At 45.2% G+C, this 21,962-nt stretch overlaps 1 protein-coding gene across 13 annotated transcripts in view; it reads left to right on the forward strand.

The window, feature by feature from the left end:
* FNBP1 (formin binding protein 1) overlaps positions 1-21,962 on the forward strand; it is a 99,538-nt gene that overhangs the window by 28,184 nt on the left and 49,392 nt on the right. For all 13 annotated transcript variants that reach the window (XM_070430450.1, XM_070430448.1, XM_070430449.1 and 10 more), the window contains exons 2-4: positions 7,656-7,771; positions 18,458-18,514; positions 19,807-19,954. In XM_070430450.1, the coding sequence (XP_070286551.1) occupies positions 7,656-7,771; positions 18,458-18,514; positions 19,807-19,954 (321 nt within the window). The remainder of the gene's footprint in view (positions 1-7,655; positions 7,772-18,457; positions 18,515-19,806; positions 19,955-21,962) is intronic.

The following is a 21,962-nucleotide window of genomic DNA, read 5'->3' on the forward strand; positions in this document are numbered from 1 at the left end:
GAACTAGCCCGACCAGCATGGCTCAGTGGTTGAGCGTCCACCTATGAACCAGGTCACAGTTAGATTCCAGGTCAGGGCACATGCCTAGGTTAGGGGCTTGATCCCCAGTGGGGGCGTGCAGGAGGCAGCTGATCAATGATTCTCTCTCATCATTGATGTTTTTCTCTCTCCCTCTCCCTCACCGTTCCTTTCTGAAATCAATAAAAATATGTTTTTAAAAAATTTTGAGAACTAGGATTTGAGGTGGCATTGGTGATGACATAGTTTTGTTTCTAAAGTTTTATAAAACTTTTTTTGGGGGGGGGGTTTCTGTATATACAGCCACTTCAATATTTAGACCCAAATTGATCTTTTTAAAAACATTTTAAATGGAGCTTTTGTTGCATTTACTCTGGGTAAATCTATACCTTTTGACACTTCTCTCTCAGATAAGAGGAAGCTACTACCAGTAATATCATCCCAGGGGAGTCTGTTTAAATGGAGCATTTAAGGTCTGCTTCTCAGAGTCCAAGTCCTTAGGAAAGTGAACTTACCCAAAATAAAGAGCACCCTAAAACCGTGGTCTAGACAGCACAGACGGAAGTGGGCCTCGTGACGTGGAGGGGACATTTCCCTCCCTGGCTTGGCACCCCTCTCAGAGGGAGGGGTTTGCTGTGCAGGTGAGCTGGCCCCTTTCTTGAGTCTGAGCCATTTACACATTTACTCAGAGGTAACTTTAGCAACTCAGTTTCTTACTGGATTGGCATATTCCAGGGATTTTGAATTAGTGTCAGCTTAATACACTTTTCAATTACAGGATACCGCATTCAGAGTTGACCTACATTTTGGAGAAAAGGTTCTTGTGGCTGACTTCGGTCTCCTTATCTCAAAGTAACTAGCTAGCTTTTCTGACTGTAGTTCCTATGTCAGCTCATTTGCATAATTTGAATTTAAAAGTTGGATGTCAGAGGATTTCCTGAATAACCAAGAATAATCATGATCTACTGAGCTAGAGAGACCAGCCTGTGAGTGATTGATGGGCCTGTGAGTTTATTGCTGCTTCTCAAAGGAGGATGTTCCATAGCAGTTTCCCCTCCAGACCTGTATGTTGTTGGTATGTGAAGGCAGGATTTGTTCGTTGATCATCATGGTTCTGTAGGAACCCTGATGAAGATACAAGGACCCGAGCAAATGCCATAGTTCACACTGACTCTGGTTCAGTCTCCAGCGCATGAAGGGGCTTAACCGCAGCGGAGAACATAAAACCAGCCCTGGAAATCACTGAAACAAGCAGTTGTATAGGGACCAACGCAATGGCACTCTCCTCGCACGTTTTTGCAGCTTAATCAGCCTCTCGGCACCAATCTCTGTGTGGTTTGAACCCAGTGAGTGGTGACAAGACGGGGGGGGGGGGGGGGGGGGCGGGAAGAGGGGTGAGGGTGGGTGTGGGGAAGGGAGCTTGAGGAGGGTCCTTGAAAGGTACCTGTCAGGTTGTAGCCAGCTGCTTGGGAACAGCATTGCAGTCCTCTTGGCCATATGCAGTTAATTGTTGAGTCTATATATAGTAGGCACTTGCTAGTATACATTAAACATTATTTTCCATTAGGTCACATATTCTCTGGCTTCCTTCATCTTTGGCAATATGCAGCTTTCAAATGGAAATTTACAATATGTGTCATATGGTAGTGGTTCGTAAAGTGTGGTCCCTGGACCTCTGGAGGTTCTAGAAACCCTCTCCCAGAATCCACAAGGTCAAAACTGTTTTCATAATGACATTGTCTTTTTCACCGTGGGGACATTTGCAAGTGACGGTGCAGAAGCAGTGGTGGGTGAGACCGAGGGCACCTTGGCATAACTCAGGCACTGGCTTCAAACTACAAGTTGTTATTGTGTTCCTCACCATTAGCTGTTAAAAAAAAAATCAGTTTTATTTAAAAATGGCCGTGATTGCCCTGACCGGTTTGGCTCGGTGGATGGAGCAGCGGCCTGCGGACTGGGGGGGTCCCAGGTTCGATTCCGGTCAAGGGCATGTACCTTGGTTGCGGGCACATCCCCAGTGGGGGGTGTGCAGGAGGCAGCTGATCAATGTTTCTCTCATCGATGTTCCTAACTCTGTATCCCTCTCCTTTCCTCTCTGTAAAAAAATCAATAAAAATATATTTTTTTATAAAATAAAAATGGCCGTGATGAAACAATAGAGATAGTTACTTTTATTAAATCTCAACTCTTTTTTGGGTATTCAACTTTATTTTCCATTTTTCACGCTAAAGAAAAATTAATACTATTTTAATTTTAATTTTATTATTATTTTGTTAATCCCCACCCAAGGACATTTTTTTCATTGATTTTTAGAGCGAGTTGAAGGAAGCAGGGAGAGGGAGAGAGAAACATTGATGTGAGAGAGACACATTGAATGGCTGCCTCCTGCACATGCCCCTAATGAGACTGGGGATCAAACCAGCAACCCAGGTACTTGCCCTTGACCAGGAATTGAACTCTTGACCTTCTGGTTAAAAGACCAGTGCTCTAACCACTGAGTAACACTGGCCAAAAGAATTTTATTTTTTTATTACAGTTGACATTCAGTATTTTTTGTATTAGTTTTAACCCTTGAACATACATCTGTTTACTAGCATGTATGACAAAATAAGTATCCTAAAACTGGATGCTTCGTGACTGTGCTGTGAGCTGAACTAGCCCCCTTTTTCCTGGGACACCATCTGTACTTCAGAGAAAGGTTGACAGACAAACCCTAGAGGATTTGGCATTCATTTTCTCAGACGTGAATGAAGTGAGCCTGTCATTCCAAGAAACAACTGACATTTGTTGCCAATGATCAAATTCTAGCTTTTAAGTGAAAATGGGAATTTTGGAAAACTTGTTTTGCCACTGTAAGCTGGACGGCTTCCAAATAGTTTAAGACTCATCAGATCAGATAAAATGTAAACCAATGTGATTTTTAAATATTTTATAATGGAGCATGTCAACACTTAGGAGATCTGCGTATACCAGTGAAATAATGTATTCTACATAACCAGAGCATGCACTACACCGTCACACGCAGGTGAAAGATCTATTCAAGGCGTAAGGCTAGGCCAGTGCGTTTTATTGTAACCAAGTATGAAAAATTCATCGCCAGGGTTTCAGATTTCACATGGCAACCTGCCTCTAAGAAACCATTACTTGTCGAGTTTTGCCAGAGCACCAAATAAGAAGATCCACCATTACCTAGCAAGGCTATGGAGACTCTCCTCCGTTTCCTAACTGCGTATCTGCGTGAAGTCGGATTTTTTTCATGCACTTCAGCCAAAGGAAGGAATCACCGCAGATTGGATAGAGGAGCGCTATGAGCATCAGGGTCTTCAGTTAAGCCAGACACAAAAGAGGTTTGCAAGAATATAAATAGTGCCACTCCCACTGTTTTTCTTGTTTTGGAAAGTTCTTAAAAATAAAAATACATACATGTTATTTTAAATGATTTAATACGTATTTTAAAAAGTCATGGGGTCTTTAATTTCCAATTGAGTAAAAATTGATAGCTGCAACCCAGATAAACAAAGCTTATTGGGGTCCTTAATGATTTTTAAGGGGGCAGTTGGGTCTTTGGAATTTCTGTCACGTGACACATCAGGCAGGGGTGCATTTTGGGTAATGGCACCATCCAAAAGTAGCAGAGACTGTGTTTTTTTTTTGTGTGTGTGTTTTTTTTAAGATTTGGAAATTTTTTTCCCCATTAAGTTTTCCACATTTTAGTGAAGAATGTAAGTGGGTTGATTAGTTTTTCATCTGTTTTGAATTTCCTCTTAGCTTCTGTCTAAAGAGTTCATGCTGTGGCGATCCACGTGATAGCAGCAGGGACGAGGCGTCGCCAGGGGATTTTCATAGCGTAAGGAGACCCGGCTCATCGGGAGCCAGCACTTGTGTACCTGGTACTGCCTGAGGTTTTATTATTATTCGGACCCTGTTCTTTTAGCAGGTGCTTTATTACAGCTTGGGGTATGGTCTTAGATACAGATAACTTTATCAAAAACTCATGGCTGGTTTGAGGCCAGTAATTTTTAAGGTGGACTCAATTCAAATGCAGATTTTTTAAAAAAGGATTCAGTATCAAACCCTGTTGCTTTATATTGTATACATTAGGACCAAAGAGAATCGCAAACTAATGGAATAGGGGGGAAATATAGTTAGACTGTTGACCAGGCAAGAGTAAAATGGAAGAGCAGATGGTCTCAGCAGGTTTTCAAGGAAACACCTTTAACTGCTGAAAATAGCCAACGCTTTGGAGATGGTGGGAAATTGAACAAGAGGGGGCTCTCACATGGGTGTGTGGAAAGGCGTTTTTAAATGAAGATGATCGCTGTGAAGCTAAATCAACACAGTTTGCTGATTAGCAGAGAGCTTTAAAGAAGCCCTGCTCTAAATAGCCAGGGATGATTTGGAATCCTGAGAGTCATCTCCACCCCACGCCCCCCTTATCCGCGGGATACGACTCCAGACCCCAGTGGATGCCTGATCGCGGATAGTGCCGAACCCTGCTTATACTATGTTTTTCCTATACATGCACGCCTATGAGAAAGTTTAATTTAGAAATTAGGCATAGTAGGAGATTAGCAATAACTAGCAATAAAATAGAATTATCATTAACAAGAAGTTGCAATAAGAGTTGTGTGAATGTGGTCTTTCTCTCTCTGAAAATATCTTATTGTCCCGTCCTCGCCCTTCTTGTGATGGTGTGAGATGACACAATGCCAACGCAGTGAGATGGAGTGAGATGGAATTTTCCATTTTAATATTTTCAGATAGAGATTGACCGAGAAGAACTGAAACTGTGGAGAAAGAAACTGCAGATGAGGGGAGACTTCTGTACTTGAACTGTTTGTATATTTGTCCTCTCAAGTAGTTTAAAGAGACCTGCAGTCTTGTGTTTACACTATTCACTGCCTGACAGCCCCTGTAGATAACATAAATAAAGAGCCTCCCTGAGCATGCTTCCTGAAACGGAATCTAGGACTTTGTGGAGTGACTGAGGAGCAAGAATGTATGGACACCATAAATATTTGTCCCTTATTTTTATGAGAATGTTAAAAATTATTAGGTATAAAGATATTTTACAGTGATTATTTTTAATGAGAAAAACATGCTAGTAAAATAAAACGTTAGTTTCTAAGTTGATGTTTCTCAAACTGCTCTGTGGGCCTGGATGGGACGAAGGCTGAGGAAATGACTTTTCTTCAGAAGAGGGCTTCTCAAGTTTGGGAAAGCGAGTTTCTGACTCTGCCGCCTTGCCCGCTCCCGCCGAGCGGGACTCACTGATGATAGTTGGCACTGCTTTGAATGGCAAGCAGAATCAAAGCGCCATGATGGCTTCACATCGAAGGTGCTAGATTTCAAGCAAGCGGGAGGATGATGCTGAATGTTCACTGTCAGGTTGCACTGGCCTGTGATCAGGTTACATTGTAGCTTTGCATTTTTATATTGGACTGCAGGCCCCATGCACGAAATTCATGCAAGAGTAGGCCTTCCCCCAGCTGCCGGCACCGGCTTCCCTCTGGCACCTGGGTCCCGGGCTTCCCTCACAGCCCCGGCTTCATCCAGAAGGTGGTCCGGAAGGACATCCAGTCTAATTAGCATATTATGCTTTTATCATTATAGAGTTGACACTTGACTATTGTTCTGATCCTCATCCAGATCATGAAATTAGGCAGGGAGTACTCTGTCTGGTAGGCAAATGCCTGACACCTTGCGTTATTCCATGGCCTTTCTCTGGGAAGGAGCTGGGACTAGAATCCTCATCCTCTGTTGATGTTACCCCTGGGAGGCAGCAAACTTTCCATCTTGGCCCCATTGCAATCCCTTCTTCCTGGTAATGAGCTAACACTCTCTTCACTTTCATCGCACTTGCCAGGCCCTCTTTTCTGGGCCCTCCCTCCTGAGCCCTCCCTCCTGGACCTTCCCTTCTGGACCCTCCCTCCTGAGCCCTCCCTCCTAGGTTCTCCCTTCTGGACCCTCCCTCCTGGACCTTCCCTTCTGGACCCTCCCTCCTGGACCTTCCCTTCTGGACCCTCTCTCCTGAGCCCTCCCTCCTAGACCCTCCCTTCTGGACCCTCCCTCCTGGACCTTCCCTCCTGGGTCCTCCCTCCTGGATCCTCCCTCCTGGATCCTCCCTCCTGGGTCCTCCCTCCTAGACCCTCCCTCCTGAGTCCTCCCTCCTGGGTCCTCCCTCCTAGATCCTCCCTCCTAGATCCTCCCTCCTGGGTCCTCCCTCCTGGGTCCTCCCTCCTAGGTCCTCCCTCTTGGGCCCTCCCTCCTGGGCCCTCCCTCCTGGGTCCTCCCTCCTGGCTCTCCCTTGGCTGCTGCTCACATCCACTAGCTCACTGACCTCCTTCCTTGAGCTCCAAATAGATCCGTTTCCAACTATCTTCTGGCCATGCCACTCCCTCAGTCACCAAGTCACTTCACCCCCAACTGCTGCCCCTCCATATGTGTCATCACAGGAAGCAGAAGCAGGGAGTCACCCTGGACGCCTCCCTTTCCTTCGTCCCGCTCCAGCCTCTTCACCCAGTCACTAGGCCTCGATCATTGTCAGTAAACTCCTCTCTCCTCCCATTTCCTCTCATTTGAACTGCAGCAGGCTCCTGACTTCAGTCTTCAGGTGATTCTGAACGTAACTATGGCTGCACCACGCCCCCACCACCCTACAGCCCTTCAGTGGCTCCCAGGTGCCCGTAGGACAGCCTGAGCTTGGCATTCAAGGCCTTGGGTGAACAGGCCCGGACTTTGTTTTATCACCTGCCACCTCTCATTTCCTTGAACCCTCCCTGACCTGTGCTCCAGGGGGTAGCCCCCCGCCACCCCCCCCCCCCCCCGCCATTCTTCTAGACCAGCGGTTCTCAACCTGTGGGTCGCGACCCCTTTGGTGGTCGAATGACCCTTTCACAGGGGTCGCCTAAGACCATCCTGCATATCAGATATTTACATTACGATTCATAACAGTAGCAACATTACAGTTATGAAGTAGCAACGAAAATAATTTTATGGTTGGGTCACAACATGAGGAACTGTATTTAAAGGGCCAGAAGGTTGAGAACCACTGTCTCTAGACTAAGAACCTCACAAAGCACAATGCAAATTGAGCTATATTTCTGTTCATCTTGGTCCCCCAGCTCCTAGCACCATTCCTGGCACATGGACTTGATATGTTCAAATAAAGTCCATGTGAGTTATTTGATCTGTTTGAAGAAAGCAGTATTTTGTGGCTCTTTTCCTTCCCATGTCTTGGCCCCAAATTGCAATGAGCTGTTTTGAGGGATCACTCAGAGATAGCAGTTAAGGTGCTAACAGTGCGAGTGAGTTGACATGGGGCGTGTTTACCTCAGTTTTCAGTATCCGACAGAGATTCCCCTTTGTACCAGGACATTAATTATGTCAAAACTTGTTTCTAATAGGGAGAGAGAACATGAGCAAATGGGGCCGAGATCAGAACCTAAGGCAGTTTTAAACCAAATTAGGTAATGTTGATTTAAAACCGCTCAACACAAGAGCACGGAGTACAATCATGGAAAATATCAGAGCTGCGTCTGCGTAGCGGGGTATTGTTGAGAGATCTGTCCATCGAAATTCTCTTCATCACAGAGAAAGATTATAAACTGTCTCTCTGTTTTTGTTTTTTCAAACAGGATCAATTTGACAACTTAGAAAAACACACACAGTGGGGAATTGATATTCTTGAGAAATACATCAAATTTGTAAAGGAAAGAACAGAGATTGAACTCAGCTATGCAAAGCAACTCAGGTAAGTTGATACTGAGAAAGGTTGTTTGTTCGTTAACTGCACAGTGGCTGTGAGGATAGTTAATATTTTTATTTTGTGGTATGCATGTGTAATCCTTTAAATCATTCTTTTTCCCAACAGTTCAACAGAAACAGTTGTTTTTTAATATAGAAAAGTAATTTTCTTAAAACAGAAGACAAAAACTAAATGATTGCTTTTGGGCTCATTTTATTTTTATTTATTTATTTATTTATTTATTCGTTCATTTATGTTTTGTGAATCCTCACCTGAGGATATTTTCTCCATAGATTTTTAAGAGAATGGAAGAGAGGGAGGGGGAGGGAAGGAGCAAGGGAGGGAGGGAGGAGGGAGAGGGAGAGGGAGAGGGAGAGGGAGAGGGAGAGAGACATTGATTGATTGCTTCCCTCACACTCCCGACTGACCAGGGCTAGGGATCCAACCTGTAACCCAGGTACATGCCCTTGACCGGAAACCTAACCCAAGACCCTTTGGTGCACGGGCTGATGTTCTAACCACTGAGCAACATCTGCCAGGGCCCTTTAAAAAAATTTTTTTTCCCCCTGAATTTTGGAGCAGCTGATTTTTCAGAAAACTTTTTATTGAAATAGAACTTACATAGAGAGAGAAGTGCAGAAATCACAAGTCACCCCCCCTGAGGAGACAGCACTGACCCCTTTCTGCTCACCACCCTGCCCCCGAGGATGGCCACTCTCCAGACGTCTGACAGCAGCAGGTTTTGTCCTGCCTATATTTTATAATTTTTATTTATTGATTTTGGGGAGGGAGAGAGAGAAACATCGATTTGTTGTCCTACTTATGTATGCATTCATTGGTTGATTCTTGTGTGTGTCCTGAAACTGGGCATCGAACCCAAAATGTTGGTGAATCGGGACGATGACCTAACCAATTGAGCTACCTGGCCAGGGCGAGTCTTGCCTGTTTTTGAACCTTATGTGAGCATCTTCATTTGTTGGCAGCGTTGGTATTTGGCTTCATTGTTCTCCATTATGTTTGTGAGACGCAGTCACGTTGTTGGATGTGGTGGGAGTCGGTTTCTTTCCATTGGTTTCAGTATTTTGGTTGCACGAGTGCCGCAGTCCATCCATCCTTTGCTCGTTTCCTCCTTGGGGATAAAGCATAGTCCCAGGAGTGGAAGGGTGGGTTGGAGGCTTTGTGATGTTCAGTGTGAGTAGATGGGGCCAGACATCTTCCAGAATGCTTCTGCTGATGCGCGCTCCCCAGCAGCGCGGGAGAGGCCCCAGGGTAGCATTTGAAAAGCAATCTGGACCTCTTACATCTTTAATGATGAAATTACCCAAGAAATGTATGCCTTTATATAAAATGCTGAAAAGTTTTGGTAGAACTAAGCTTGAACTTGAAGTGGCATGCAAAATCTTGAGTGATTACTGGTTTGGTTGAGTTGATTTGTGCAGATTGTCAAAGATCTAGATGACGTGGTTTGGAAATATTCCTTTTTAATGCAAAGATCATCTGCACAAGTGGCTTGTCACCTGTCACCGAAAGACTGGCTTCTGCCAGGGCTGCTGGTGAGACATAAGCACCTCAGGGTTACTCCGGGCAGATTTTTATGGATGGCAAGTTTCGTTCCCACGGAGGAAATAAAACGTAAACTGTGCTCAGTGAAATAGTTTTTACCATTTGCTGACTCCAGATTGGTTTCTAGTGCCCTGAGTGTACATCAGCCTCATTCCTACTTGGAGGCTTTTAGAACCTCGAACAGGAATAGAGAATGAGCTGCTTCAATTTGGTCATTTGAATGTTGCCTTGTTGGTTGGAAAATGTTTTCTTTCATATGCAAATGGTACCTACAGTTTTAGGCAAAATAAGGTCTTGCCATCTGGCTTTATCTCTGCGCTTTCTTCTTTTCCTATTAGCATAGGCTCCTCTGCTGGCGCCTGAGTCCCTCTCTCCTTTGGCTTTGGAGGGTAGTCACGGGATGTCATTAGGGATGGATGTCATTAGGGATGTCGTTAGGTTGGTCCTCACACGGTTCTGCATCATTCTGTCACAAGGGGAGTGCTTTCTTAGTCCTTCCCCTTCCCAGGATGTCCCCGCTCCCTTCCCTTTCGCATCACTCTGGGAAGGGAACTGAGTGAGGTGAGGACTCAGGTAACAAAACGGGGGGGCTCACCCCCAATTCCAGGATAGGCTTAGGGTGAAATAGAACAACTCCCCACTGGCCGTGTACCCACTGCGGGTCACGTTTCACAACCTGAAACAGAGTGTGGGGATTCCAGCTATGATGGTGACTCCGGGGAAGCAGTTTTCCTGGGATTTAAATGTTAACGTTTGTTTCATTACGTCCCTGAGAGGCATCTACATTTGTGCTTGGTGGGAGTAGTTGAATAAATGCTTCGGACAGTCTTGCAGCCGCTGTGCTGAGCTCCCAGCTGGACCCTGCACGCTGACGCCCAGTCGCACTATTGATCCTTGCGGCGTGTGTTCCCACTTTCCCAAGCGACTCTTTCGCAGTTTCTTTTACATCAGCCCCCAACACTCCCGTCGCATCCTCACTGATTGCGTCCTCCTTCACTGAGAAAACGGAAGAAGTCAGGAGAGACTGTCCTCACCTGCAGCCATCGCCCCTCAGCTCTGACCCTCCACGCCCTGTGCTCCTGTCTAAACCCAGGCCCCGTCTTGGGCACTGGGGCTCCCCGCTCTCTGACTGCACAGCTCTGCCCCAGGTTCTCCTCGCTCCTCCCTCAGAGCTCTCGGCTCTCCTGGGCTGTTCGCATCAGCCCAGTGCGCCCTTCTGTTTCACTAGAAAGCAAGCCCTTGAGTTCACCTGTCCCACCAGCTGCCGCCACGTCTTTGTTTCCTTTCCTTTGCAGCAAAACTTCTCAAAAGTGTCCTTACTTGCTGCCTTGATAGCTCTCTGCTCACCAGCGCTGCTCCTCAAAGACACCAGTGACCCCATGTTGGTCATGTCGCCTGGCCTCTGTCCTCAGGCTCCGAGACCTCGGCCACTCTGACAGGGTGATGCCCCCGCCTCTTCATCAGGCGCAGGATCTCTGAGGCCACGCCTTGCAGATGCGCCTCCCTGCTGCCCTCTCTCTGCACTCAGAAAGAGGGCACACGAACTCTCCGTTTGGATGTCTGAGACTCCTGAAATGCAACATCGGAAACCGGATCTCTCCACGAGGATCTGCATCTCCACAGCCGCATGCTTAGCCAGAGCCCTAGAGTCATCTTGGGCTCCCGTCTTCCTCTCGAGCTTGCCCCGCTCCCAGCCAAGCTGTCAGGAAGTCCCGGTGACACTCCTTCCCATTGATCCAGGATCCCACCACTTCTCATGACCTAGTGCCCAGCGCCTCGGCCTGGATTACTGCCCCTAACTGGATCCCTTAGTCCACCCTTTCCCCTCCCACCTGTCTGTTTTCTACAAAGAGCAGATCATGGTGCTTCTCTGTGCAAAACACCAGCACCTCCCCATTTCACTCAGAGGGAACCAGAATCCACACGGAGGACTCTACAGAGCGCTGCGTGATCGTCCCGTACCTCTCTGACGTCATCTCCTTCCTCTCTCTTCCTGCTGACCTCTGCCCTAACCATTCTGGCTCCTTGCTATTTCCTGTGCACACCAGGATGCTTTCTCCCAGGGGCTTGCATTGGCCTTTTCAAGGAGAGGTCCCCCGTATGTCCTTCCCCCAGGATCCACGTGGCCAGCACCCCATCTCCCCCAGGTCTTTGTTGGGATGTCATCTGCTCGGAGACTGCTGTACTGTTCAGTGTTTCCATAGCACCCATAACTTCCAGCATTCTGTGTAACTTCATCTGTTGTCTTTGTTGTTCGTGCTCCTTCCCTGCTGGAAGGTAAGCCCCTCCAGGGCAGGGCTCCGAGCGTGTTCACTCCTGTGCCCCACAGTGTGGAACAGTGCCCGCCACCGCAGTGCTCAGTAAGGAGTTGGAGGGAGGTACAGGTGTAAGATGAGCTCCTTGGTCCGCAGCGCTTCCGGGAGAATTATGTGTTTGCACAGGCCTGTGAGAGCCAATGAGGGTTTCACCACAAACAGAACAACTAACAACGTGTCCCCAGGGTTCCAGGGGGACTCTAATGAGCGACACACAGGAAGTGCCTGAGCCTGAGGAGCTCACCTGTTCACTTTGGAAAAGAGGCTGCGCGCAAATACACAGGAAGGAAATCACTTAAAGATAGCATTTCCTCCCCAAATAGGTAAAGCCAGTGATGCAATAGAGCATGATGCGGCCGGGTTACGTAGCTGGGCTGGCCAGGAAAACCCACTGAGACCGAAGGTCGAGGAGGAGGCAGGTGGAGTCTGGGGGTAGCTCTGCTCAGCCGGTAACGGCCCTGAGGTGGGAACGTGGTCAAGGAACAGAAAGGCCAGTGTGACTGGAGCACATTCAACAAAGAGTTGCTTGAACTACCATATGATCTTGAAAAATCCGCATGATCTTTTGGGGGAGACATCGTCATTAAATAATTTTTTTTTCTGCATTGGAGGAAAAATGGCCAATTCATTTTAGACATAGATGATGATGATCGGGACTTCGGCTTCTGTAGGTCAGTGGCTGGCAAACTACACAGCCCTTGGTCAAATCCACTCACTGCCTGGTCTTAAAAATAAATAAAGTTTCATTGGAATACAGCCACATCCATTCGGTTATGTATCGTCTATGGCTGCTTTTGCAAAAAACGATGGTAGTTGAATAGGTGTGACCGTGACCTATTTGCAAGTCTCAAATATTTACTGATTGGCTCTTTACAGAAAAAGCTTGTTGACCCAGCTAGCGTGATTAAGGGTCCAATTCCTAATAGAATTTAAAAACATCTGTATCCTGTGTAAGAGCACCAACTATTGATTGCCCTTAGCAACTGTTTCTCTTTACTAAAAAAACACACAAAACTAAATTATTTGTTATGACCTGATAGTGAACGCATATGATTAAAAATCCAGAAATGCCAGAGGTACAAAATGGTGTACAATGAAGTGTCTCATGTGTTACCCCATCCCCAGGGACAGTAACTGCTGTCAGTCTCTTATGTGTCCTTCCAGAGAGAGATTACACACACACACATACACACACACACACACACAGGCAAGGCAGTGTCTTCTTCCTTGCTTCCCCAGCGGCTCAGTGTGCCCGGGGGATTGTTCTGAGGCACATTTTTGTTTTTTGCAGCTTTACATGTCGTGTTCGATTGGTGGATGTGTTGATTGTTTCCAATTGTTTGCAACTCTGAACAAAGTTGCAATGGATAACCTTGAAGAATACCTTTGGCCAAGCAAATCTAGAGGATAAGTTCCTAAAAGTAATACTTCAGTTGGTGGAATTTGCCAAGTTGCCCTCCTCAGAGGCTGTGGCCATTAGCACTCCGTGGCAGCGCTGTTCTCTTGACCCTCAGTGCTTCCCGTCACCAGTGCCAACTCGAAATGTAAAAATTGGGAAGTCTGAGCATTAATTTGTGTTTGTCTTCGTATGAATGTGGTCGAGCATGTTTTTATACAGTTGAGCCATTTGTACTTTCTTCTTGATGAACCATTCATGTCTTGGTCAGTTGTTTTTAAGCTCATTGTAAATAAACGGCAACTATGTAGAAACCATTTTATAAAGTGTTGCATATTGTATTACAAGGTATTACATTTAAATTTACTTTAACTGTAGAAAAGACATTAAAGTGAAACTGAAGGATTTGCTGAACTTTAAAATATTAAACAGACTCATAAGATTTAGCAAAAAGATTTTGGAAACTTGTAGAATATCCTTATTGTTTGTTTTTTTTTAAGCCCATGTTGTAATTTTGAACAGGTTCAATTGACTCACTGCTAGGAAGGACAAAAAAATGTATTTACATGTTTCGCTTCCTCTTCTAATCAAATTATGTAATTTGGTCTGTAACATGATTTCCACAGTTAATTTATCTTAATTCTATATTTAAAAATAGATTTATGCTCACCACCATGGCTTCTACCATCGCTTCTCCACTTGCTGGAGTCAAGAAAATAGGGATACGTTCCCCCTAAGAAAGAGCCTGTGGCATAATCCGGAGTTCTTTCTGGTTTGAGGAGCGCCTCTATCCTTGACGACAATGTGGCCTGGCTGTTCTCTGTCCTACTTCCCTTCTCCCCAGACTTGGTTGCAGCTGTGTTTTGGTGGCAACATGTGGGGCAGCCAGATTCTTTGTCTTTGTGGGTGACTTGCTCTTTTGAGGGTACCTGGGAAGGGTTTTTTGGTTCCTCGGCAGTTCGGTAGCTTCACGAGGCTGAGCCTTGTGTGCACTGTTCTGTCAGTTTTTCAGGCCCTTCATATGCGATTCAATTCTTCATTGTTTTCCGGGGAACTTCCTTCCGTTGGATCTCATTATTTTTTTTGATTCTACTTATGGGTTAGATACTGCAGGGATACGAGTTTTCCTTATGTGCTTGTCCTCTTGTTCTTTGCCTGGTCTTTTTCCCCTCATGATGTTAGCTCTTTTTCACCTGGCGAGTATCTCTAAACTTTCCTCTATGAAATGTGATGGCCAGCCTAGTTTATATTAGTTCTGTAATTGAGTGGTTCAGTTCTTCGTTCTTTTTCTTGCTTTGCAGTCTCCCCTTATCTGACTCTGTTTTATCCTATGACCTGAGGATTCTTGCTCTGTTGGCTTTGTGTTTTAACTAAGTTTGTCTGTAGTGGGAACTGTTCTGAAGGAGTTTGGTTTAGTGTCTTTTCCTTGGATGTTTTCTTCCAGGTTGGGTTTTTCTCTTATCCACGTCCTCCCTCCCTCCCTCCCTCCCTCCCTCCCTCCCTCCCAGCCTCCCTCCTTTTTCTTCTATATTACATATCTTCTCAGCTGGCTTATATTTAACATGGGCAGTTTAGTGACGTGGTTCTGAGGACAGACTAGAGTCCCAATGCCTAGGATGCAGTCTCGGTCCTTTTGTTGATTTGGGGCAAAATACTCTCTGTTTTATCTTTTCATCTATAAAATGGAAATAATACTAATTCCCTCCTTATAAGGTTGTTGCGGGGACTTACTGAGTTGAGCATGTGAACTGCTCGGCAGGTGCCTAAGCCTGCTTTTGTCATCACCAGAAGCATCATTGGGGCTCCTGATGCGGAGAGTGTCCATGAAGGTCCTGTCCCTGCTTCTAGTACCTTCTGTCTTTCCCCCTGAGCTCCAGCACAGGGTGAGGGTGGGGGAGGGACTGGTGAGAGGTTCTTTTGGGGGTTTACTCTATGAGGTCAAAGGTGTATCCTCTTCCTTGGAATCCTAGTTTGGGGTGTTCTCCCCCTGGGCAGCCTGGCTGTCTTTTGTCACTGTCCCCAGTGCTTGCTGAGCCCTCCGTTCACTTCTGTTTGTGTCAGCATTCGGGGTCTCATGGGCTTCCCCCTGTGGCAGTGAGGGTCAGCCAGTGTCCATTCTGTGCTGCCCCAGGATCCCCGTCCCCACCCAGCCCCCACTTTCCAAGTGTGCAGACTGGGGTTATGCACCTTTCCTTATTGATTTATTTGCTGTTGTTGACCATATTCCTGGCTGTTAATTTTCACCTCTTGTTGTTGGGAACACACAATTCTCTGATCGAAGTTCCTTCTGCCATCTTTTTTCCAGAAATCTTGTGGAGAGCTTTTAAAAAATCAAAGAAAGAGAGAAAAAAAAAACAAAAAAAAACTTTCCTGGACCTTCCATTTCAGAGGGTCTGGGCTGGGGCCAACTGTCTCCTATTTAAAAGCCTTTCTCTGTGGTTCTTACATCAACTGCGTTTAAATGCAGTGCCCTTATTAAAGGTTGTATATTTTTCTCTTCCCTTTTAATTTGTCTCTCTGCAGAGCAAGTTAAGTATATAAAACACTTACAATTTTTCAGGAAGATCCATAAATTTAAAGATGCCTTTTGTGGTTCGTTGGCTTGCTTGTTTTTTTCAAAATAACCTCCTACAAATACGCCTGTCTCAGGGAATAGAAATGGAAGTTGATCTTTTTTTCTGTACGGTCCCAAGAGACCTTCTTTAGACCTGGAGTTCACCTCTAGGCCTCTTAAGCTTTCAGTTTTCGGCTGGCCTTTCTGGGGTGAATTATTCATCGACGCTCTTAAGCAATTGGATGCTTAGATGCTAACTTGGTCAGTGGCACGCAGTCACCTGACCCTGATGGTCCTCACGGGGTGTCACCCACCACGGTCTCCAATCCTGTGTAGGGTTTGACTGTTTAATGGGAATAAACAAAGATGGTTTCACCTGGGTTTCTTCAAGTTCTGTTACCTTCAACTGGATGTAAAAATTATTTGTATGGCTGCTAAGAACTGGAAGCTAAACAGAAAGTGAGGATTAAAAAGAAAACACCTTGAGCCCAGCTGTGGTGGCTCAGTGGCTGAGCGTCGATCTATGACCCAGGAGGTCAGGGTTTGATTCCCAGTCAGGGCACATGCCCGGGTTGTGGGCTCAATCCCCAGTGTGGGGCATGCAGGAGGCAGCCAATGAATGAATCTTAAATAGGGTTTGAATTTAGAAGTGGTGTTTTCCATTGGTAAGCTATAACTAACAGAAGAAATCGTTAATGTTTAAAAAAAAACCACGTGCTAAAAGCAGCTCACATGCTGGGCTTTTTCAGTACTCTACTCTCCCATAGACCTGCTCTCAGTAAGCCTGGAGAAGAACCATTGGTTGTGGAGTCCTCCTTTGGCCCTGGGCTCCCCTGTGGCCACCTGAGGGCTTATTTTTACTAAACCTGCCTTTTAAGGAGTGTGGTGATCAACCCAATTGTACTGTGCTTTCAACAGACAAGATTTCTCTCTTTTGCATTATTTTTTCTCTAAGGCACGTGCTTTCAGGAAATACTGCTTTTCCACATTAAAAAAAAAATCTAGATTTATTAGACAGACTGTGTTCTGTATCCCGAGCATCAGTAGAGAAAGCATGACACAGGTTAAGAGTAGCTCACGTGATAGCAGCTTCAGTAAGTACATTCTTTCGTCGGTTTGCCTATAGCGCTTAAATTGTTATAGATTATTTTTAAGTAATTGCAGCAATAGATATTCTCTTGGGTGTGGTATAGTCCCTGGGAATTTCCAGACTTGAAGCGACCATAGAGTTCGTTTCACCCAACCAGCTGGGACTCGCGGATGAGGAACTGGGAGCGCAGACTTGCTGTTGACCTATCCAGGGTCACGCCGTCCAGGCTCAGTGGCGCCTGGAGTCCCAGAGCAACGTCCTTGTTACTGAAGTCTATGCCTCTCGTGTTAGAGGTGAAATCCCATTTCACTTTGCACAATGTACCATGATCAAAATCGTCAGTTTATTACTGCACCTTTTTGTAGGCGAATCTGTAGATTCAGGGAAAATGGGAGAAATGAAGGTAGCTACTAGAAAAGAGGGATAGCAACACGCCAGAAACAGGACGTGAATGCTGGAGCTGCTGCCCAGGGGAGCCCCACTGTGGACCACCCGTCAGCCTCCCGGCTGGTTCTCCCACTCCAGCTACCCGGCCGGGAGCCACGAAAAGCAGCCGGGGAACCGGTGCCAGCGAGGCACGGTGGTCCTTTCCATGATGACCTCTTGGTCTTGGTGTAAATCTAAGCTGAGTGTTGACAGCACTTGCATTCCTGACCTGGAGATGGGGTTAGGAAGAGACACTAACTCGATATTGGCTCATCGGAGTGTGTTCAGTGCAAACCTGGGAGGCAGCTTCAGAGGTCTCCTAGGGTCTTGGCGGGGTAGTTCAGTTGCTTAGAGCATCATCAACTCCAAGGTTGCAGGTTCGATCCCCGGTCAGGGCACATACAGGAATCAACCAGTGAATGCGTGAGTAAGTGGAACAACAAGTTGATGGGTTTTTCCTCTCTCTCTCTCCTAAAAACTCAATTAAAATTTTTTTGAAAGGTCCTCTAGTTAATGACTTAGCATAAACATCACCCCCAACTTGTCTCTACTGCAGTGATGGCGAACCTATGACACGCGTGTCAGAGGTGACACGCGAACTCATTTTTTGGGTTGATTTTTCTTTGTTAAATGGCATTTAAATATATAAAATAAATATCAAAAATATAAATCTTTGTTTTACTATGGTTGCAAATATCAAAAAATTTCTATATGTGACACGGCACCAGAGTTAAGTTAGGGTTTTTCAAAATGCTGGCACGCCGAGCTCAAAAGGTTCGCCATCACTGCTCTACTGCCTTAGAAGACTGATTTACTAGCTCTATGGGGGAGCCACCGCCCAGCCTCTACCACACGCCCTTGGCGCTGTGATTCTTTTTATTTATTTTTATTTTTTTTTATTCTTAACTTAAACATTTGGACACAGTGCACGTGCTTCCCTGGAATTTAGAGCAGTGATGCTCAATGGAAGATGACCCCGAGGGTGTGGTGGCCTGGTGAGAAAAACCGCCCTCAGCTCAGTGCTACATGGAAGCCACTGCGTGTACACACGTGGCCTGTGCTCTCCGTGAAGTCAAGTCGGCCGTCCACAGCCAGGAAGGGGCCAGCTGGCGACCACCCCCGCTCTCTCCGGCTCCACCCGTGAGCCAAGACGCGGCTGTGCAATCCTGCATCGCAGGAGCTTCTTCGCACACGGTCGAGGGTGGAAGGAAATTTGTGGATTTCAGCTGCGGGAGTTTTGCGATTATTTTTTTAAACTTACAAATAAAAGAAAGCACTAACGTCCTCTGTGACCCCTGGCTTCTCGCTTAGCCCTGTGTGAGGTGACGTGTCCGCATTTTTGTTTCAGGAACCTCTCGAAGAAATACCAACCCAAAAAGAACTCGAAGGAGGAAGAAGAATACAGGTGTGTTCATCGGTAGTGACGTGGCACTTTCTGCGCCACTGGTGGTGGTTGTGAGGAAAGGGGATGGAGACCTACAACAATAAGCTGCATTCTCTCCTCACATTTGTGTCCGTTTTTAAATTGGGGGGAGAGAAAAACAAAAACCTACTCAAGGAACTTTTCTTGTGCTGAGTCACTAGACCTTTTGTGGATGGTTCCAATGAGGGCAATTAGGAAAAGCTTGGAACAGAATCCAAGCAAGTGCAGGGAGTGTGGATTGTGCTTTCTACGGCAAGCATGTCAAACTCGCGGCCCACAGTGAATATTTTTGTGGCCCAGCCAATATAACAGTATGTCAGAAACGTCTTAATAAAAATTTTGTAACTTAATTTTTACAATATCCTGTTATACAGGATATTAATAACGAACAACAATGTTCGCTGATGACCGATTACTATAACCGTGTTGCATTCATGTCCCTTACGTGTCTTATGCGAAGGCGCACCATTTCTCTCCACTAATACTAGCAGCGAATATTTTAGCAGCCGATGGCCACGTCATTAGTCTTGTACTGACTTGTTTGGTGTGCGCAACAGGAAACATTTCGCTTTCGGAGAACAAGAAAAATAGGTTTATTTGCATTTCGCTTATTAATTTGTGCAGTTATTCAGTGTCTGGTAAGTTAATGTTCAAGAAAAAATATTAATTTTTATTAAAATGTTCTATTATGTTAACAATTACTCATTTATTTCAGTCCTTTGTATTCAGCATTTCTCTATCGAAATAACCCTACGTTTCTATGAAAATTGAAGCTTTATGGGTTTTTTTGTGGCCCACATAAACTTAAACCTTGTTTGTTTGGCCCGTGTTAGCCTTTGAGTTTGACATGCTTGCTTTACAATCTTGATTTGGTTTTATAATGTCAAGAGTCTCATTCATTCAGCCTAATTCATCCAAGAAATATGTCCATTTCAGCCAGCGACTAAGGCTGAACATGGACAGTCCCAAAGTATTATGTCTCTAACTTGGGGCTAAATAGCCATTAGGTTCATGCATACAGCATGTATATGTGTTTTGGGTTATATTTGCACTAAGTATTTTATTGCCCTGCATAGAGCAGTTCAGTTTCCACAAAATGAAAAGAGTTTCTGTTGTAATTAATTCTGAACCGTTTTGATGAAAACACTCTTATGTGTAATGAATTGCCAGGATCCCATGGGAGGTTGATTTTAATGACTGTTTCTCCGGCGTAAAGCAGTGTGAGCACGGATGTGACCGCGTTTGGAAAAGGTTCCGTGTGTTCTGCTCCGCAGGTATACGGCGTGTAAAGCCTTCCTTTCCACCCTGAACGAAATGAACGATTACGCCGGGCAGCATGAAGTCGTCTCCGAGAACTTGACCTCACAGATCCTCGCGGGGTTAGCACGCTACGTCCAGGAACTGAAGCAGGAAAGGAAATCGGTACAAAGTTTGTTTTTTCTTTCAAAGAAGTGGATCAAAGATAAGGGCAATATCCCTAGAAACCTTAACATTAAATAGAATCATAAATGGTGGGACTTAAAACTGATTCCTTTGAGAATCGTATAAAAGTTATGGACCTTGTTCCTAGGTCTTTACAATTTCAAGGGCCCCTCAGACACTCTGAAGCGCATCTGTGGGCCCCAGAATACTAATTCCTCTGAGGCATTTAAATATATTTGAGCATATCAGTCCAACAAGGATAAGCAGTATAAGATGGGGTGTGCTGTGTGGACTAAGTAGTATTAAAATAAATGCTTATAAGGACTTTTAAAAAGCAAGAAAGATGACCTCAGTTCCACCCCCCTGATTTCTTGGCTCATCCGTTGCTATCTAATGAGTAGAACCTTTTTGCTCCTCTCGACACCATTAAAATCTTTTCATGGCTTTTATTGTGAACAAGAGAGAAAAATGTACGCTCAGTATATTCATAGTCAAGGTTTTCCCTAAGAGATCTATTTTTAAGCCATTATTTGTATCTTTGAGCTTTGATCGCTTGCTAGGTGCATAATAATTTGTTAGCAATAAAGTACGAAGTCGGCCAATGACATGCTTTTTTTATGTAGATTTGAGCCCACAGAATTCTTTCAGTGCCCCATGCATGAACCAGCAAGATAGCTAGGGCTCCCACCAAAGTGGAGGAGACGGTAAATAATAATGGCCAACATCAGTATGTCATTCAGTTCTGATCGTTGCCACAAGTACCAGATTTTTAGGTCTAGCTACTGTTTCTCATGGCTGACTAGAGACACTGTCTTGCTTAAGTACCATTCTTAACCCTCAGTGCAATACCTTTTGGGCCATTTGATACAATGGTGAAATCCTGTCTGCCCAAAGGGACGATTTCAGATTTACAGCATAGAGCAGCGGTTCTCAACCTGTGGGTCGCGACCCCTTTGGGGGTCGAACAACCCTTTCACAGGGGTCGCCTAAGACCATCGGAAAACACATATATAATTACATATTGTTTTTGTGATTCATCACTATGCTTTAATTATGTTCAACTTGTAACAATGAAAATACATCCTGCATATCAGATATTTACATGACGATTCATAACAGTAGCAACATTACAGTTATGAAGTAGCAACGAAAATAATTTTATGGTTGGGGGTCACCACAACATGAGGAACTGTATTAAAGGGTCGCGGCATTAGGAAGGTTGAGAACCACTGGCATAGAGTATTTCCAAGCTCAGTTCAGATCCTAGTAGAGAATTATTTTTCATCTCAATTTTGCCAGTTGAAAGAGATGAAGCCCTAACAAGAGCCTGCATGGTGAAATGGCTCACGCTGCAAAAGGGGAGGCTCCCTCCTTCCTGTGTAGACGTGAGAGGCAGTAGGAAAAAGGCAGGTAGTGGGAGGGATGGACATTCTTCTTGCCTTTGGGGCCATAGCATGACAGTGAGTCAGCTGTTTGATGTCGAAGCTTTCAAATTTCTAACCAAAATAGGAGAGTACTAGCTACTCATGCTTCTAGGACAGGGGTGGGCAAACTTTTTGACTCGAGGGCCACAATGGGTTCTTAAACTGGACCGGAGGGCCGGAACAAAAGCATGGATGGAGTGTTTGTGTGAACTAATATAAATTCAAAGTAAACATCATTACATAAAAGGGTACAGTCTTTTTTTTTTTTTTTTTTTTTTTTTAGTTTTATTCATTTCAAACGGGCCGGATCTGGCCCGAGGGCCGTAGTTTGCCCACGGCTGTTCTAGGAGAAAAGATGTTTTTACGCAGCGGTTTTCACCTGTGCTGTATTCATTCTCATATTACAGTGCTGCTCACTCACATAATAGTATGAATAACCAGTGTTTGTCCTGATACACAAATCTGTAGGCTTGTCTTTGGGAAAATATGTTGACTTTTCAAAGGTAAATTCTTAAAAAGACAATCTTGACTTGCCACCTATGAAAGCAGAGCGTCTAGGTTCTTCCTTGGCTGGTGTCTGAGCC

The sequence above is a fragment of the Myotis yumanensis genome, unplaced genomic scaffold (assembly GCF_028538775.1).
Source record: "Myotis yumanensis isolate MYYU_CA2020_CCGP unplaced genomic scaffold, mMyoYum1.0.hap1 SCAF_12, whole genome shotgun sequence".
Taxonomy (NCBI): Eukaryota; Metazoa; Chordata; class Mammalia; order Chiroptera; family Vespertilionidae; genus Myotis; species Myotis yumanensis.